The following is a 21,314-nucleotide window of genomic DNA, read 5'->3' as shown; positions in this document are numbered from 1 at the left end:
CCTGTCACATGTCCATTAAACACCCATCATCTGACCATCACACACTCATCACATGCCCTGACAGAAATTATTTCGGTATCATATGAAGTTTATGTATTTACATTTTATTCATGCACTAAATCAAACTTTTATTTATCTAATTTTCAATTTCATTCCCTCTCTAAGTTAAAAATATTTACATAGCATAAAACCAGAGGACATAACTCACTAATATGGAATATGACAACATAACTTTGACAATCTGTGTATTCCTGTACCATCAAGCTTGTTCTATCCAAAAAATTTGAACAAAACATGGATTTAGTTTTGTGTATTTATGATTAAATACAATCTGGACAACACAGGACATGTACTGATATCTACTACACAGTAATTTATGATTTGATGTGGCTAGGATCTGTATAGCATGGTGACAATACATTCACTTTGCATCAGTGAGATCCCATGTTTGAACACTGGTCCATTGTGGGCAAGAACCAGCGGTCAACCACGTAATTTGTTTAGTTTTTCCATTTTGTGACCCTATCCACAACTGAACTATTTAGTTCATGTTATACTTTGTTGGAACTCATGCTCCTCTTTATGTGCAACTGATAAAATAGTCCAGAATTATTTGTAAGATAAAATGCATAAATGTTTCACAAAATTCTGAATTCAGGCTGATATCTGTTAATAATATATATGAATGATATGCAATAACATATATTTCTGTAACAAAAGATAACTTTCTTGTAATCAACTTTTTGTTCATTATATAAATGGAAAGAAAATCAAAAGAACACAAGCCAACAAAAATAAATGTGACATAATTTATTGATGCATAAATAATGTAGTTATCAACATTTAAACTGATTGAATCAGAATCCATAATGAAGGACTTAAATCATCAGTGACATTTCATCAAACTGATTCAATCAGAAACCGTATTCAAGGACTTAATTGCATCAGTGGCATTTCATCAAACTGCTTCAATCAGACCATTTTCAAAGACTTAAATGCATCAGTTGCATTTCATCAAAATACACAACTGAAGACAAATGGCGAGTAATAAGAAATTAAATTTTGTTTTATTTGTAACTGAGAATTATTACAACTACAGACCTTTCATTAAAAGATTGTCAATTACCTCCCCTGGATGACATCAAATAAGATAATAGACACAACCTACATGTTTACTGTAAAGACCAATACCTCCTGTAGATAATGTGGCATAGAAAAATTCTAACATAAAAAAAGGAAATAATCAGAACTATCCAAGATGTAACCTAGGATAAATAAAAGAACCTAGTAATATTAATAATATAGTTAAGTTGAGTTTGTTTCCCACATTAAATGAATACAGGAACTGACCCATCAAAAAATTCAGGCTGATAAAAAATACTATAACACTCAACAAGAAAGTACCATGAATGGTAGATTACACAATCACCAAATGAAGCTATTTCAAAGAAACCATTTGTCTTCTGACTTCCTGTGACCTTAACCTTTGATCCCCAAATGCCTTCTGGTCATCATTTGTGGTATAAGCTTTGGAGAGTTAATTTTGTGGAAAAGGTTTTCTTTCTGGTAGTCTTGCCCTACCCACCTCTAACTTTTATCCCCAAAATATATTGGTGGCCCACCTGTTTCAAATACAAGCCATTTATTATGTTTAGTCAACATATATAGTACAGTACTTAAGTAATGTTTTGGAAATAATTTTCCTTCTTTCAGTTCTAGTTACTCTGATTGGTGGCCTTTTGACCCCAAAATTAATAACTGTCCTCACTGTCTCACATACAAACCATCCACATAGTCTAGTCAAAACAAGTGAATCCACTATATCATGCAAAAACAAGTTTTTCTTTCTCAAGTCCCCATGGCCTTGGCCTTCATAATCAACAGGAGTCTTTCTTATCTTAAATGTAATCCAATTACAATGTTTGGTCAAGATATGGGGCCATCCACTTAGTACGTATGCAAAAATCTGGCAAAGCTTGCCCCCCCCCCTTACACATGCATACTTTTTTACACCCTAAACCTGCATACGACCATTTGACGCACCCTCCCCTCGAATTCTATAGAACGGCCTATATTTAATCTACGCAGAAACGATCAAGGATTAATAATATTAATGTGTTTAATAAAACAGATTGTCTACCAACGTTGACTGTCTGGCTGCATCAAAGATATAAGTTGCTTAACTTTTAAGTTTGCTTAGTGTCTGCTAAAATTCAAATGCGGACTGAACCCAGCAGAAACAGTTATGTATTAGACAAATTATTATCAAGGCCCCCCCCACTTCCTATGCATATGTACATTATCAGTAGACAAACCCACCCACCCCATACACAAGCATATGCATTTGGGTTAACCTCCCCCCCTCATGCGTATGTACTAAATGGACGGACCCTATCTGGTATACAAGTCAAGTTACTGCATGGGATTAGTTTTTATCAGCATCTGTGATCCTGACAATTTGATCTTTCCCAACCAAAATTGATAGGTATCTTTGAAGCCACAAAATCAAACCTATTATAAATATTGGTAATAATAAATATTGGTAATGGAATATCTAGGAATTCAAGAAATGACCATTACTTCCTTTTAACTACTGAGTAATGAAACTATCTCTGATGTTCATCAGCAAAAACAAAATCGTCAAATTAACCGCTGTGGTCGACATAATGGATGTCAAATCGTCATTAATTTCATTTAGGACTGACAAGACACAAAAAGAAGTCTTCTGGTGGAATCCCCATTTTGACAGAAATTACCATTTGTGAGGACCAGCAGTAACAAAATTAACAGGAAGGCTGCCATGCATGGTGGCTGTATTGGACATCAGATTGGCACTATTTCCATTTAGGACATCATAAGAAATCTTTTGGTGAAAGCACAACGTCAATGCCACCAGCCATCTAGGAGAAGTCGCGATAACATTGTACAGATGGGTGTTTTGGTGGCCATACTGGGTGTATGAGCAGCAACATTTTCATTTAGAATCAACCAGGCTATGGGATGATAAGAATGTATAAGTAAAGTTTCATCCTCCAAGTAGAGGAAAAGTGGTGATAACAAACTTGTGCTAATGGACGAATAGATGATACATGATGGACAAGAGACCGTACCTTAAGATGAGAGCTAACAAAACAGAATTTTACATTTACATGCTTAACTTCCAATGCTTAAAATTTCATAAGCTCTCTATTCATGTATTCATTTTATATCTTTATCAAGAGACCAACTCTACTTTTCTTTTTCTCTTTTAGAATCAAAATTGCAAAACTGATGCTGTTGTTGTTGTTGTTTTGGGGTTTAACGCCATTTTTCAGCACGATAGGCTATACATGGCGGCCAGTATTAATGGTGGAGGAAGAACCCGGAAAACCCCGGAAAGAACCACCGACCCACGAGAAGCTACTGGCAAGCTTTCTCACATGCCCACATTGGCTGAATCTTAGACTCGAACCGCCGCAGACAGAGGTGAGATGGCAGTGATCCGTAACGAAGAGCGCTTTAGACCACTCGGCCACTCGGGGCCCCTCAAAACTGATGCACAAACTATACATGAACTACATAAATGAAAAGAAAACAAATTAAAGGAGTACAATTCTAAAACTGGAAATGTTAATATAAAACTTTCTGCAATCATTCAGGGAAAAAGCAAAGTAATAAATCCAGCCACTTGCCCAAACATTATACAGTACTCACATTAAAAAAAGGATGAAATAAATTAGCCATTTATTTATAATGACATACTGGTATATTTTTTCTGCAATGTAGAGTTATTCCCTGTTTTTAGATAAAAGACTGACATGAATCAAGGCTGAATACAGAAATTCTCAAATTTTAAAATGGATAAATTGAAGAATGTACATGTACTTAAATAAAAATAAAGATATACTTATCTAGATATGAAAAATTAAAATGCAAAACCAATCTCAGAAATACAGACCAACTAGAAGTTAACAATATATGATACAATAAAGAGGCACATTGATAAAATAGACAATCTGTTAATGGATTTTTCTGCATTCATCAGCCAAATTCCTGCTTGACATTATGGCTTGCTAGGAAAATCACTCCTACGTGAAGTTTAGCTTTTTTAAACCTTCTAAAAATATATTTAAGTTGGATAATTTAACCAGTAATCTTTCACTTCTATGTATCTTGAGTTTCCATACCTTTATAGCCTGATGTCAGCATCATGCAGTCCAGCACAATATACTTCTTCTTCACTTCAGATGTTCCAGAGGGCGAGTCAAAATCAGTCAATGAAGGTGGATTAAGCTCTGTCTTGTTACCAGAGGTCCTCGATGGTGAAGATATGTAACTCTTTGCCATGTAATTCTTGATGGTAGATAGGTAGAGGCACTTGTGCCTAACCAGAACCTTAAAAGGCTTGTACACATCCCCTTTATTCATGCTAAACCCAGAAACCAAGCTTTTGAAGCACCTGAATTAGAATGAAGTTATATGAAACCTAGTATTCTATGTTATGAGTACAGAATAAGAGATATGTATAGACAGAAAACATTTAGCAATGGTGTTTTCAAGAATTGTGACATTCAGAAAATGAAATCTAAATACTAATTAAGAGTGAGCATGATGTTACGTTTAAGTTATCAGGCTGTGATGTCACACTGCCACTTATGAAAGCACAATGTATTGATAAATAGAATGAGAAGTATCACGTGTTTCTATTTCTCCAGTGACAGAATGAAGCATCATGTGACAAAGAGTAGCTTCTACTGGAAAGGGGTGAAATGATACACTTCTGCTGTTGACTGACACGATTCACAGCCTATAATAAAATAAACTATAAGTACACATATCTTATGTGTTTGGACATACTGGCTGTATTTCTACTTTGCAAATTACAGACACCGTCTTGTCATCTGTTCATATGCTATGCTCATCCTCGACAATATAAAAAAAAATACTTGCAAAGATACTACCTATTAGGTATCAGAAATTTTTATTCAACTTTTTGGGCCATTTTCTTTCTCCTCCATTCGATCAGTTTTAGGACTAAATTTGGTCACCACATCTTTTGCTGTATGAATGCTTTTAAAACATTTATTACCAATTTCATGTCTTCTCTTACATTTGGAAGGCACTGTGGTGTTAGCTTCCATACAGAAGAAATAGTGCAATTTCCTTGTGCAAGGAAACTCTTGCCTAGAACAAACTCCAAGCATGGGAGTGGAGTATGGGAATGGAGATGACGAACAACCACGTCCTTCTCACTGAAATTTATGCTCATGCAAAACAACTTTTATGGACACGTACATTCATTTCTGTGAGTGAAGAGGGCTATTATTGACACCATCCCCTCTCTTTCTACAAATTATCAAGATGACCATAACTCACGTGGTTTGGAATCTGCCCCCTTGCTGAGTCAGTGACAATTTTTATTATCCAATCGGCACATTCAGTCACTGATTACATATATATCAACTTAAACTGAGACATTCCAAAATTGTTCCTCGCATACAATTTTAGTACTTAACAGATCCTTTGATAGCCCTTTTTGCATGAAGTTTATCTGTTGCATTGTATCTTTTTGGAGTGAGTTTGGATGCCAATACTTCTGATGTGTCATGCAGGAAATAAGCTATAGTTCTGATTGTTGGTTACTGTTTTACCCGGGAATGTAACAAACACTAACCACCTATCATAAATTAATGTAATATTTTTCACTGTGTTACACACTGGAAGTGTAACCCTCATATTCAATACAAGCAGACATGATGTGAAACAACAGCAAAACTCTGCATAAAATTGATTATTAAACGATCAACGAAGTACTTAAATCATACACAGCAGGTCTGGAATGTCTTCTTTATTTTGATATATCTTATCAGTGTTTGAGCATCCTGATGGGATAAAATAATCAGTATGGAATTGGCAAGGAGTGGGCAGGCACATTCACAGCATGTGAGTTAGTGAATGTAAATAAATACATGGGCCCACTTTGACTGATAGAGCCTGATAATTTAGCCAGGCTGATCACACTGCTTCTTCGATTTATTTCATATTTTAAAAAAAAAACGAAAGTCAGTAACAAAGCATTTTATGCAGACAAATATCTGCAGATGAGGTAATCACAAGCATGACATTTTGGTGAAGAAAATGGCACAAATTAATATAGTATCATAATTAGCCTATACCAGTAAAACTGCAAAAAAAAGAGGCTTGTCTCTCTTCATCTTGTACACCTACAAAACCCAAATATTCCAGATCATCTCGAAAGACAGTAACAAAGTCAGCAAGCTGTACTCTCATGCCTTTTCTCCTCAGTAAAATGTGAAAAGGTTCACAAAAACATTGATAATGTAACAAAGAAGGCCATCTTTACAGTTTGCTATCTTGTACTCTAAATTCAGACTGTTAAGATTCCACTCCACAGTTATTCTGAGAGAGGGACCAGCATTACATTGTTTGCATTTGGCAAAATGAACAATGGAGAATGTTGCCATAACTTGACTTTTATGTACTAACTGTGATTGAAATTTCTTTACATCTGGTCATTATTGAAACTATGCACTATCTAAAAGTGGATAGCTGATATAAATGATTGCTCCCTGACTTAGCTCAAAAAAAACAATCATGAACTTGTCAAAAGAACATTAATGTTAGCATTATTAAAAAAGGAAAAATGAATTGAGTAGGTCCAGGTTCTGAAAGTGCATCGATTTACAAAATAATTAAAAGTAAATAAATTATCAACTTCTTATTTTCTATCAGCCTTCTGGGAGATTTACATCTGAAGTAAGGCCAAGCTGTATAATCTATAACCCAAATTACACCCATCAATCATACACCAAAATAAAGGGAATCATAAGTTATATTAATATCTAAAATATACAAGGTCATTTAATAATAAGATCACCAGTGGAGATAACCTGGGAAATTCATTTTCACTGAAAGTCAAACTCTAGTCAATGTACAAAACTGCAGAGCAGTTACCTACATGTAAGCAAATCCAGTAAGTCATAAAAATGCATGACTTTATTGCTCATGTGATGAGGTAAGCTTCTAACTGATCGAGACTACGTCATGGTTTAAGCTTCTGTGGTATCCCTGAAAAGTATGATTCCCACAAAGTAAAGTATGATTCCCACAAACACCCATGCAAACCAGCATCAAGGTTTGCCAAGAATAATCATGTTTTCATATTTTTAGCATTTTTTTCTGCAAATCCATAACTTAAGAGTTGACTCATTAGGCCTTACATCCTTGAAGGGACTGATACTTTACGAGGTAATAAGAATTTCCATTTCTTCATTCTACTGCTGAGTATTGAAACTGTCTCTGATATTCTTCAGCAATAACATGATTTTTAAAATAGCTTCCGTGGTGGAAATGCTGAATGTCATATTGGCACCATTTTCATTTAGGACCAAATAGATATCATTACTGTTGTTGCTGTATGTTTAACACCATTTTCCAGCACAAGATAGGCTATACATGGCAGCCAGTATAACTGGCAGAGGAAGAACCCTGGAACACCCCAGGAAGAACCAATGACCCACAAGAAGCTATTGGCAAGCTTTCTCACATACTCACATTAGCCAAGCCTGAGACTTGAACCCACGCAGACATAGGTAAGATGGCAGTGATCCGGAACGATGATCGCTCTAAACCACTGGGCCACTTCAGGCCCCCAGAAATCATTAAAAGTACTCTGGTGAAAACCCCATGCTGATATAGACATCAAGTTAGGAGGAGCAGATACAACATCTTTAAGATGGCTTCCATGATAGCAATATTGTGAGTCAGTTTGCATCAATTTCATTTATGACCAACCAGACATCATAAGAACTCTAATGATGAAAACACAATGTCAAAATGACTGTCCATTTAAGAAGAGTAGCAGTAGCAATATTTATAAGATGACCACCATAATACTGGACATCAGCTTAGCACCATGTTATTTTGGGACCAAAAAAACATAACAAGACTATGGATGATAAACCCATGTTGATATGACTTTCTCTTTTGAACGAGTAATGATAATAACAGTTCCTGCTGACTGCAATGGTAGCCATATAGGATATGACATGCACACCATTTCCATTTAGGACCAACTAGACATCAGATAAAGTCTTATGATGAACAATGTCAATATGACCAGCCATCTAGAAGAAGTAGCCATAAAAAGATGTTCCAAAAGGATGTTGTGGTGGAAATATTCAAGGTCAAATTGGCACCACTTTCATTGGCACCACTTTCATTTATGATCAACTAAACATTATAACAAGTCTTTCAGTGAAAATCCCATACTAATACATTCAAGATAAGTAGCAGAAACAAGGTTTTCGTAATGGCCACCATGGTGGCTATGTCTGAAGTCTGAGTGCCACCATTTTCTTCATAACAAGTCTTTCGGTGAAACTCCCATGTAGATTTGACTATCCATTCAAGAAGAGTAGTGATTTTCAAGCCAGCCACTGTGGTTGCCATTTCTGAAATCAGACTGCCCCTGTATTCATTATAGACTAATTAGACATCATAGAAAGCCTTATGGTGATAATTCCATTTCAATATGCCTTTCTGTTCCTCAGTAGCAATAACAAGATTTCAAGATAGCTGCCATGGTGGCCATATTGGATTTAGATCCACATACAATTTTCATAAATGACCAAATAGACATCTTAGGAAGTCCTTTAATGAAAACCCCCTATGGATATGTGACAACCCATATAGGAGGAATAGCAATTGTAAGATTTTCACTCAAATATGAAAATTAGGTCACATTGATCTACCTTTGTAATGAATGAATTACTCCCACTGAGATGCATCTACATAACAGATTTACATACTTAAAAATGTATCGATATCACCTTTTTCATTAGTTGGGTGAAATAGAGTCAAAGATATTGAAAGTGTCACACACACACCCCCACAAGGCAAAAAAGAACTAATCTCCCTAAAGTGGGAAAAATGGGTCAGAGACCCATTTCTGGAATGAATTGATTTACTCATGTTGAGATTTTAAAGATGCATCAACTTGTTTAAGTGACCAAGCTTGGGCGTTGTCACACCAGCACTACTAACCACGGACCAAATTAACTCTGATAATCAATTGTGCATGAATACATTTTATTTCAATGATAAGTTTTCACCTTATTCACTCTTTTAATTTTCAGTATATCCTCTATCCTGTACAAATTTTAATTTTTTCACAGCTATAAGCAGTGAAAGCCCTGCTTTCAGTATCTTCAGTATATAGTCTTGGCCTCTATTTTCATTATTTGTCCAGTTTTGTATTTGCATTGTAATACTGACACATGGCCCCTACATTTACATCAGTTCAAATATGTGCCTTCTGATCAGGTGTGTTTTCACAGATGGATTATTGTTCCATGGGTCTTTAAAATTATGGATTCTGGTGTCCATAAAAAACTGGAGAACTGATAACCAACAAATAATGGCAAAATAATCTTATTCTTATAAGGCTCTGCTTTGTAAAGCTTTTTATCTTGTTCCTAACCCTTTTCCCCAAGGTATACTGCCTATAACAAAGTACACAAGCATCAATTAATTTAGCCACAAGAACACTGTCTGGATATATCATCAATAACGAACTACACTATATCACTTACTTTAGCCTGAAGAATACTGTCCTTTCTGGGACCTCCTTAGGAGTGTTCCTATCAGAGTCAGAATCTGAAATAACAACAACAATGAGAGCTGTCTGAAATGAAGGCTGCAAAGTGTCTACACATACTGCACATTTATTAACTTCAAAACAGAAGCAGTACATTGGTAAATGTCAATACCATAACTGCTGACTATGACATGGGGATATAGCATCAGCTCTCCTGCACTTCGTGCCAATAAGTTAGATAGCCAGAAATTACACAGCTGTGATAGCACAATACCCTAAATGCCAATATGCTAGATAGCTAGAAATTACACTGCTGTGATAGCACAATACCCTTAGTGCCAATATGCTAGATAGCTAAAAATTACATGGCTGTGATAGCAGACTGCACTTTATGCCAATATACTAGATAGCTAGAAATTACATGGCTGTGATAGCACAATACCTTTAGTGCCAATATGCTAGATAGCTAGAAATTACATGGCTGTGATAGTACAATGCACTTAGCACCAATATGCTAGATAGCTAGAAATTATATGGCTGTGAAAGCACAATGCACTTAGCACCAATATGCTAGAAATTACATGGCTGTGATAGCACACTGCACTTTGTACCAATATGCTAGATAGCTAAAATTACACTGCTGTGATAGCACAATGCACTTTGTGCCAATATGCTAGATAGCTAGAAATTACATGGCTGTGGTAGCACACTGCACTTTGTGCCAATATACTAGATAGCTAGGAATTACATGGCAGTGATAGCACAATACCCTTAGTGCCAATCTGCTAGAAAGCTAGAAATTACATGGTTGTGATAGCACAATGCACTTAGCACCAATACGCCAGATATCTAGAAATTAAATGACTGTGAAAGCACAATGCACTTAGTGCCAATAAGCTAGATAGCCAGAAATTACATAGCTGTGATAGCACACTGCACATTGTGCCAATATGCTAGATAGCTAAAATTACACTGCTGTGATAGCACAATGCACTTTGTGCCAATATGCTAGATAGCTAGAAATTACACAGCTGTGATAGCACACTGCACATTGTGCCAGTATGCTAGATAGCTAAAATTACACTGCTGTGATAGCACAATGCACTTTGTGCCAATATGCTAGATAGCTAGAAATTACACTGCTGTGACAGCACACTGCACTTTGTGCCAATATGCTAGATAGCTAGAAATTACATGGCTATGATAGCACAATGCACTTATCGCTATGATGTCTGCAGTGTGGCAGTTTATAGTGATGTTTAGCACTGGGGCTTCATGCCGCAGACATGTAGCATGATGTCCCACCCAGTCACATTATCCAGACACCAGGCTGACCAGTCCTAACATTAATCTCTTAATGCCGAGTGCTAAGGTTCAAATCCACAACCTCCCTCTTCCGAGGCAGACACTCTAACCAATAAGCCACCTGCAGAAGAGAATCTCATAGAAAACCTTTCAATGGGTACTCTGGTACCCACCCATCGATAATTACCAGGGTAATAAAATGTTTCCAAGTTCCAATCAAAGAGATCAGGGGCACGCGAGATACAGTAAAACAATTACAGTTCAAGGTTTGTGTCGTGTGACTATTAGCTGCTGCGCATTTAACCAACCTTAGACCACTGTCTAATTAACTTATTTTCTATTCATAGTAACTGTTCATGAAAGAGTTCCAAGAAAACAGATGGGTTTCTTGAATTTGAAACCAAGTGTCAAAGACTCATTATATTTCGATACACCCATAGGTAGCAGACAAGTCTAAACTGCCAGATATGAAGAGGAATGGCTTCAATGATGTGACTCAGTGATATTATATTAGTGAAAAATGTTAAAGGAATGGGATTTTGTTAACTTAAAAATGTTGCATCAGGAAAAGGAAAAATCAATAGTACTTTACAAAATTTGAAAGAAGAATTTGACAGTAATGTAATATGGCATTCTTCATCTGTGGACTTCACAACTGCGAAAGTCAGACATGAAGACTAGTTAAAGTGAATTTTATGCATAAATACTTTATCAATTTGTTTTGTGTCTAGACTCACATCCTATCTACTAATCCATATGGATTTAGCTGATTTGTGACAAGAATTTTAACTGCAGATCCTGGCAAATTGCAAAAATAAATGTAGGTTTTTCATACAGTTTACTGTAATTATGGCACTGACAAAAATAGATTGCTCTTTTTATGTTCAGATTATGATTTTTTGCTACTTCTATTAGTAATAATTGTAATTATACCTCTTTGGGAATTGGCATGTACGAACCTACAATAATGCAGTTGAGGTTCACATTTAGTACAATCTCCCTTTTATCGGTTATTTGGATCGACGGGTATCTTGTAGAAGTTTCCTAAAAATGTTACAGCTTTATTTCTGAGGACACTGTGCATCAACCAGTTATTGTGTACTGAAGAATTGGATCCCTTAAGACCTCGATTGCTAAAACTATTACCTCCATCGCCGTGATAAATGTTCTAGGCATAGAAACTAGGCTAATTGTGAGAGCCAATAGAAAACTGGGGGCATTTATAATGAATCGTTGAAGATGGGGATGTTTAGTTATGCATATTTGAGATCTATGTAGACATGCAGATGACTCAGTTGTAAGTCCTTCTGGATTTCTCAAATGAGCTTTTTGTCTCCAGATTTCTGCTTAAAGCAGAAGATCATTTTTGTGTTAATACTTTGTCGTTTTTTACCACAAGGAAAATCGTGGAGTTGAAACCTGGGGTATTGTCATTTTTCATCAATTCGATTGCCCTTCTGTAGAAGGGTATGTACATGTTTCCTTAGCTGAATCATTTTGGAATGGTGAAACACAATCCAAGTCCATGATAGAGAAGGATGTTTCTGAAGACTAAACCAGTAACCATTTCTTGAAGTAGAGCAGACTTAATTATTTACTGTGATCCCAAAGCAATCCTCTGAAAAGATGGTTAGTCAGACACCCAACAGGTTGTTGGGAACTAGAAGGAGCTGCCTGAAAGTAGGCTGTTGGGAACAGGAATGGGCTGCCTGAGAGAGCACAACTTCCTATGGCCATTTATCTCCCTCCTTGTGGCAGGGAAATCACCGACATCTATCTTCCCTTGACTCCACAACTGCATCATCTGGGAAAGGATAAGTGACAAGGAGGATGGTTGTTGCTGGTACCTTAAATCTTGAGCACCTACGAAGGGGATAAGACCACCAAGTAGTTCTGCCTCAGTATGTTGGTTGGTTGGTTGTTGTGGGGTTTAACGCCATTTTTCAGCACACGATAGGCCATATATGGCGGCCAGTATTAATGGTGGAGGAAGAACCCGGGAAAACCCCGGAAAGAACCACCGACCCACGAGAAGCTACTGGCATGCTTTCTCACATATCTACATTGGCTGAATCTGAGACTCGAACCGGCGCAGACAGAGGTGAGATGGCAGTGATCCGTAACGGCGAACGCTTTAGACCACTCGGCCACTCGGGGCCCCCGCCTCAGTATGTGCAGCCCTCAATAATGCTTTGGTCCAGAAATTCCAAATGGGCAAGCCTGATAGGCCAAGCCTGGGAATTCCCCAGATAACTGGTGGCAAAGACCAATGGCCAAAGTGTGTAAGGAGTGAATGACTGCCTGGCTGACTCTTCATCAAATAAGTATCTAAACTTTATAACTTTCTTTAAGATTCTTATTTATTCAGTTTATCTTAACAGTTAAATGAAAATGCTGTACTGTACAATAAGCATTTTTATGTGCAACTTTCAACTAATTTGTCGGAGACCATGTATCACTATGTTTTAAAAGTGCAAATTTAAAAATATTTGCATAATTTATTTACTTGAAGCATCTTTGATGAATTTAATAGATGATTAGATTGCTGTAATTTCAATGTCATAAATAAACTAAAAAAATAGCAAGCATTAATTATTTGTGAATTTAACGGTGATAATGAATTTACAAATTCTTGGCAGTAGATTATGGAAGACATGTACATGTAGCCTATCCACAATTTTTATATTGCTACAAGCTTCAAAAAATGACTTTTCAAATATTTAATGATGCTAAAAATAATCGTTGATTTGCAATTACTCGTACTCAGATTCAATACATCTCATGTAAACCATCTACAGTGAAACCTATCTATAACAGACACACTCTGTGTTAAAAAAATCGTTGATTTGCAATTACTCGGACGGAAATTCAATACATCTATTGTAAACCATCTACAGTGAAACCTATCTATAACAGACACTCTGTGATAAACAAAATCGTTGATTTGCAATTACTCGTACTGAAAATCAATACATCTCATGTAAACCATTTACAGTGAAACCTATCTATAACAGACACACTCTGTGATAAACAAAATCACTGATTTGCAATTACTCGTACTCAAATTCAATACATCTCATGTAAACCATTTACAGTGAAACCTATCTATAACAAACACACTCTGTGATAACAAATTTGTTGTCCTTTATGGAGATGTGTTTAGTATAATAAAGTTAAACCCATATAGGAAATGAAACAAAAGGGTTACAAAAGGGTTATTCAATGTTAACTTTGATTACCAGGTATCCAAGGTGTCCATTAAAAATGGTTTTACTACATATCCAAATACTCACCTTCTAGGAGTGAATCAAATGCCTCAATATGAATACAGCTCTGGAATGTGAACAAGTCACTCTTGTGCACAAAGTCAGTCAATAACTTTCCTAACCAGCTGTCCTGTAAGAGACACAAAAATTCCATTAGAAGAATGGATGATCCACCAACTATCCATACCGATTACAAATGTAAAATTAACACGTACGGAACTGCATGGCTCCTGAATTTAACATGGCTCCTGAATTTTCTCAAACAACAGTACACTTTGTTAAAACATGAATATAACAGTCACATCCTGGCTCCTGAATTTTCTCATACATCACACATTGTTATAACATGAATATTACAGTCACATCCTGGCTCCTGAATTTTCTCATATAGCACACACTGTTATAACATGAATATGACAGTCACATCCTGGCTCCTGAATTTTCTCATACAGCACACACTGTTATAACATACATATAACAGTCACATCCTGGCTCCTGAATTTTCTCATACAGCACACATTGTTATAACATGAATATAACAGTCACATCCTGGTTCTTGACTTTTCTCATACAGATACATTGTTATAACAAGAATATAACAGTCACATCCTGGCTCCTGACTTTTCTCATACATCACACATTGTCACATCCTGGCTCTTGATCTTTCTCATACAGAAACATTGTTATAACATGAATATAACAGTCACATCCTGGCTCCTGAATTTTCTCATACAGCACACATTGTTATAACATGAATATAGCAGTCACATCCTGGCTCCTGAATTTTCTCATACAGCACACACCGTTATAACATACATATCACAGTCACATCCTGGCTCATGAATTTTCTCATACAGACACATTGTTATAACAAGAATATAACAGTCACATCCTGGCTCCTGAATTTTCTCATACATCACACATTGTTATAACAAAACTATAAGTCACATCCTGGCTCCTGAATTTTCTCTTAGGTGTTATTATTACCTGACACAAATCACAACATTAGCAGCAGACAGCTAAATATAATTCAGTAATGGTAACTTAACCCTTTCCCTCGTAACATCTGTTGCTGTGTAGGCTGTTGCTATACATGTGTCAAAACTCCATGTCTGTGCATTTGTTTTGGACTTTTAACAACACTTTAACAATTTTTCAAGCATATCACTATGATTCTGCTGTGTGGCAGTTTATGGTGATGCCTAGCACTGAGGCATCATGCTGCAGTCATGTAGCATGATGTCCCATCCAGTCATATTATCCTGACACCAGGCCGACAATTCCTAACACTAACCTCTTAACTCAATGCTGAGCACATAACAAGGCAGCTGTTAGTACCATTTTTATAAGACTTTGGTATGACTCAGTCAGGTTTGAACACGTGACCTCCCACATCTGAGGCAGTTGCTCTATGAACTAGGTCACCGAAGTCATCCATGTGCCAAAACTATAGCCCAGTTATCTCCATTTCACCCTTTCCTTCACAACACCTTGAAAACTCCAGCATTAGTTTCAAAAACTTACTTCAAAGTCCTCTTAAATTTTCAACCTTGAAGTCTGATCAACCACTGTTCATTGCATTATTCAATGCCCAATCATTAGGAAAGGTGCACAGAAATAGTTAACTTTATCAATGGTCAGGATATTTCCTAACAGAAACATTGCTAGCAAAATCATGAAATGAGGCAAAGTGTGTGGATCTAACAACTTCTGTTTACTCCATCAAATCATTGCCACACCAAGCCCACAGAGGTGGAATTCTTATAATCAGAAGGAACTCCATAATTCACTGTTTTAACTACAATGCAACTTTCAATTTTGAACACATAACCTTTGAAATGGACCACACCTCACTCACAGTGAAGCAAAGATCAGTCCAATTTATTTGCCTCTACCATCCACCTCCTAGTATATAAGAAAAACAATCTGACTAAATCTCACATTTTGGAGTAGTTTCCTAACCTACTGCTGTATGAAATTTGATAAGTGATAACTTGGTAATTCATGCAGATTTCAACTTTCACTTTGACTGTCCTGTAGACCTGTAAGATCAAAATTCCTAGATTCTATTCACATTTTCAACCTGTCAGTTAGCCAACCCACCCACAGACATGGTCACATTTTAGACTGGATTCTTCACAGACCTGGTGATAATATTCTAGTCTTCACTGATGTCCCATGAACTTGCATCACATAACCTCTGTGTCATATGCCATCTGAATGTATCAGTCCCTAACCCTCCATCTCTGCTACTAAGAGAAACCTCTGTATGATAATAATTAGAACCCAACTAGTGCATAACTGTTATGTATATTTAATTTAAATGTTTGTCTGTTCGTTTTAATTTTTTAAATTTCATTACATGTTACTGTAATGTAACATTGTTTGCTGGACTTGACCTTGTCCAAAACTGAGATCATTTCAGCTTGAACTGATTGACTTTTTATTTTTTAAATTTTATTTATGTAAACACCTAATAATAGCTTCATTATTCTCTATGTCTATGAGCTTATTATCAGGATTATTATTACAGTAAACAAAGGAGTAAATATGTTGATCAGGGTCAGGGTTTGGGAGATTGCTAAGTGAGTTTTATAGGCTACCGTGTTGTAAATAAACATGGCTCATTAGATCATTCTAGAAGGTTCTTTTCCATTAGGTAATGGTTGTTTTTAAACAAATGATAATTGTGACCTGAGGTCAAGCAGAGAACTATACTATCTTTTGACTGTGAGGATTTTACCAGGCGTGCTTTAAAATCTAGCACTTTAAGTTGTATTATGTTGTGACCAGTTTGGGCTGAATTTTATTTTCTTTAAATTACTGAATTCAAGTGATTTTCTCTGGAAATACAAAAGTGTTCTGATAAAATTCTTGGATAAAGACATTCATTGGAATTTATACTGAATTCAAACCTGGAATAATATTTCTGTGATTCAACAAGAGACTGTTGACACATCGGTACTTTGCAGGCTCTAACAGACACATCATTGCCTTCAATTTTGGATCTCTTCGGTACTTGAACTGAGTTTTATTCAGGACTTTTTATTATTAGGACTTGTGTCTTTAATGCTTGGATAATTTTTGGATTTAACATGCAATACCATAAGTTCTTTTTTCTCATTTTTTACTTTGTATTTTAGGGAAATAAATTATTTGTTAAATTTTACAAAGCTGTTATTTATTCGAAGAGCACAGACTCGTAACATAACATCCAAGTAAACGTAACAAATTTGCTACCTCCTACAGCAGTGCTACTTGAAAAGTGCTTTCGTTTATTGCTTGTCAACATACACCAGCAACCAAATGCAGAGCACTAATTCAAAAGTATGGGACCAGCTTCATACTGCTACAAGAGAAAGCTGTAAGGCTGAGGGTCACCAGTCTCAACATTCATAAGCTGTTCATGCAGCAAAATCAACCTACTAAAGTATCAAGATCTCTGAAAGTTCCAGCTGCAAACAGCTCCTCAAGATTACAAACAAGCTAATGTCAATGAATAAATATATACATCACTTCAAACAAATTCTCTCCGGACCTGTTTGCAAATTTCTTCTGTGACAAAGTTCAATCTATTAGAGATAAGCTTGACAACAAGGTTTCAATAGACAGTTGTGATACAGAATAAATATACAAGGCAGTCTTTAAAAGCATTGGCACCAGTCTAAACAGATTTTGTACATACAACAATGATGATGAGCACCCCAAAGGCATGTGAACTTGATCCAATTCTGACATCACTCGAGAGCTCAGATTCAATATTGCTGTCACTAACTGATGTTATCAATACTTCTCTCTCATCTAGGGAATAAACATATTTTCAAAACTGCCATTTTTATAGCTTCTGCTGAAGAAAAAGACACTTGACCAAAATGATTTAAAGACCTGTTTATAACCTCTCCTTGATTTAACAAATCTTATAAAACTCATATCTCATCTGAATTCAAAAAGCCTTTCCTGCAATGTGCAGTCTGCATATCGCCCCAACCATAGTACTGAAACTGCCCTTCTGAGAGTAGTTAATGACCTACTCTCTGCTTTGGATATGGGAAAGATTACAGTCCTCACCCTCCTTGATTTGTCTGCAGCATTTGACACAATAGACCATGATATATCACTTCACTGCCTCCAGCATGTATTTGGCATTCATGATACAGCCTTACTGTGGTTCAAGTCCTACTTGGTCAACAGGACACAAATTGTATCTGAAAATGGAATACACTACAGCCCAGTTGATCTATGTTGTGGTGTTCCACAAGGCTCTGTTTTCTCAGCCCCATTTTCTTCATCCTACACACTCAGCAAATCTCAAGTGTTATAGATCGATATATGGTGTCTCACCAATTGTACGATAAACACTAAAAGTAGATAAATATAGCTGCCCAGCTGAAAGTGAGGCTACCACCCAAGGCCTACGAGAGGTGCATTTCTGATGTGAAGTCATTAATGACATGCAACAAGCTGCGGATGAATGATGAAACTGAAGCCATCCTGATCACCACACAAAGACTTTCTTATTCATATCCTTTACCTCAAACAATAAGTATCAGCAATACCAACAATAAATTTACAATCAGTATGAAACCTAGGTGTCACTCTCCATAAGACACTCTCATTACATGTAATGAACATTGTGCATATCTGGAGCTGAGACACATCAGCTCCATTTGCAATGTTCTTTTGGTTGATGCCACTAAAACGTGTGTTCCTTAGTACTTTCAAGACTGGTCTACTGTAATTCACATCTGTTTCATCTCAGTATCTATGACAGAAAAACCTGAATGTTCAAAATATGGCTGCTTGGATCATCCTTACAGAATGAATAACTGAGCAAACCTCCCTCCCACCAACCCCACTATGTAACCTTCACTGGCTACTCATTTGATCCAGGATCTTAACACTCCTCTTTTGAGAGTTGCATTCCCCTTGTTCCCACTGTTAATATGCATTCATATGGACAATGTTCTTTTACATACCAGGCCCCTGCTACATGGAATGAATTGCCCATAGATCTTGGACACAAGGACACAGTGATCCCATTCAAAAGTGCTCTTAAAACTCACCTATTTCAACTACAAGAACAGACTCAAGGACTTAATAATGTTTACTTCCTTAATAACTGTCAGCATTTTTTGGTAATTTCATGGTGTTTGCTTTTGTAATCTTGTTGTTTTTTGTTTTTATGAGTTATCTGATATTGTAAAGCACTTAGAGCTCTGAAGATTAGGTGCTGTAGTAAGTCCACATTATTATTATTATTATTATTATTATTATTATTGTTATTATTATTATTATCATTATTATGATTATTTTATTATTATTATATTATTATTATTATTATTTTATTAGTATTATTATTATTATTATTCTGAAAAAGGAGTTGAAAAAAGTTTTTTTCACATCACATGGTGGATGCAATCAACAATGTTATGGAAGCCATTCGATACTAAATTTTGACAGAATCTCAAACCAAATTTAATCAAAAAACCTACTGCAGAAGTGAAACACAATTTTCCTTATGGCTGCTAAGGAAGCCATACAGTTGCTATGGGAACCACCAAGACAAACTTTTGATACAACAAAATCATAAGAAGCACACCTAGCAAGTTTGATCAACAATGGCTCGGCCGTTCTTGAGAAGTTGCAAACAGGTTTACCATATGGTTGAGATGGAAGACATACATTTACTAGGGAAGTCACCCAAGACACAATTTTGATCAAGCATGTCCAACAAAACATTCCTATCAAGTTTGATCAATATTGCCCAGCCATTCAAGAGATGAAGTTAACAATATATTTTCCAGCTGAAAGTTCAGCAAACCACTATGTCGATGGTAGCACCCCTGACAAAATTTTGATGATAACACATGTCCTAACAAACATTCCTACATTAGACAAATGCTCATCCATTATAAAGCAAAGAGAGAAATGGTATTTCCACTGGTTGCCAAGGAAATCACATCACTGCTAGATATATCACCTCAGACACAATTTTGTAAAAAATATGTCATGCAAAATTTCCTAACAACTTTGATACAAAATGGCTTAGCCATTACGAGGAAGATGAAAACTGGATTTCCATATCGTTGTAATGGAAGTGATAACATTGCTATTGGAGTTGACCCAGACACATTTTTGACACAGCAAAACACCTCGACCAAGTTTGATTGAAACTGGTTTAGTTGTTCTGGATAAGTTGAAAAGACAGACTTGCACACATTTCTACACATGGCATGAAAGTCTGATGTCAACTTACACAACCTGCATCCACAGACTTGCACATTTCTACACATGGCATGAAAGCTCGATATCACAGTTTATGATGCCCTGTATCCATGTATTTAAATTTCTACAGATAGTATGAAAGATTTTATTTTGATTAAAGCAATCCACCGTATCTGAGTTATTATCATGTTAAATTAAGAAAGATAAATTATAAGGTAAATTGATCTTTTGCAGACATGATTTATATAAATTGTTTTTCCAAGGTGCAGGAGTATCCATTACTCACCTTTGGATGGCCAAGTGTTTCTTTAATATTCTGTGACACATAGCTGACTGTCAGACCCTTCACATTGAGTATGATTCTCAGTTCATTCTGTAAAATAAGGTTACTAAATGACATACTAAAATATATGAGAGATCTAACAACTTACAGTGGATTCATTAACAACCTACAGTTGATTCCTTAAAACTGGCAAAGGAAAAATTAACAACATGTACTGAATTTGTTAAAACTAGCTGGGGAATCATTAACAAACTACAAAGAATTTGCTAAAACTGACAGGGGAATCAATAACAACCTACAATGAATTTGTCAAAACTGGCAGGGAAATCAAGGGAGGTGATAAGGGATATGGAGGCTGGCACGATTAATTGGATAATCTGTTACTCAATTCATCTGTGTTAGAAATTATTATCAATACAATAGTTTGCCACCATGAAAATGACTCTTTTCCTTTTCATTCAGAGCTAATATTTGGCTAATGTTCACAATTGAAGCTTATTGTGACCAAACAAAAAAAATTCCAAGAGATCTGAGGATTCTATCCACTTTGGACATGATGCCAAAATCTCCACCTGTCTACATTTTTGACTTATGACAGATCACAGCTGTGGTAAATGTTTACAGTAAATCTGACAAA

General features: G+C 36.1%; 1 protein-coding gene across 2 annotated transcripts in view; it reads right to left on the bottom strand.

Moving 5' to 3' along the window:
• LOC149781621 (uncharacterized) overlaps positions 1–21,314 on the bottom strand; it is a 133,876-nt gene that overhangs the window by 64,851 nt on the left and 47,711 nt on the right. For both annotated transcript variants that reach the window (XM_089935666.1, XM_089935667.1), the window contains exons 6-9: positions 20,681–20,767; positions 14,197–14,299; positions 9,594–9,657; positions 4,167–4,438 (exon numbers count right to left, since the gene is read on the bottom strand). In XM_089935666.1, the coding sequence (XP_089791792.1) occupies positions 4,167–4,438; positions 9,594–9,657; positions 14,197–14,299; positions 20,681–20,767 (526 nt within the window). The remainder of the gene's footprint in view (positions 1–4,166; positions 4,439–9,593; positions 9,658–14,196; positions 14,300–20,680; positions 20,768–21,314) is intronic.

The sequence above is a fragment of the Sinohyriopsis cumingii genome, chromosome 15, assembly GCF_028554795.1.
Source record: "Sinohyriopsis cumingii isolate HCF-2022 chromosome 15, ASM2855479v2, whole genome shotgun sequence".
Taxonomy (NCBI): Eukaryota; Metazoa; Mollusca; class Bivalvia; order Unionida; family Unionidae; genus Sinohyriopsis; species Sinohyriopsis cumingii.
The sequence above is the reverse complement of the archived record's forward strand: the minus strand, read 5'-3'. Positions and strand labels throughout refer to the sequence as shown.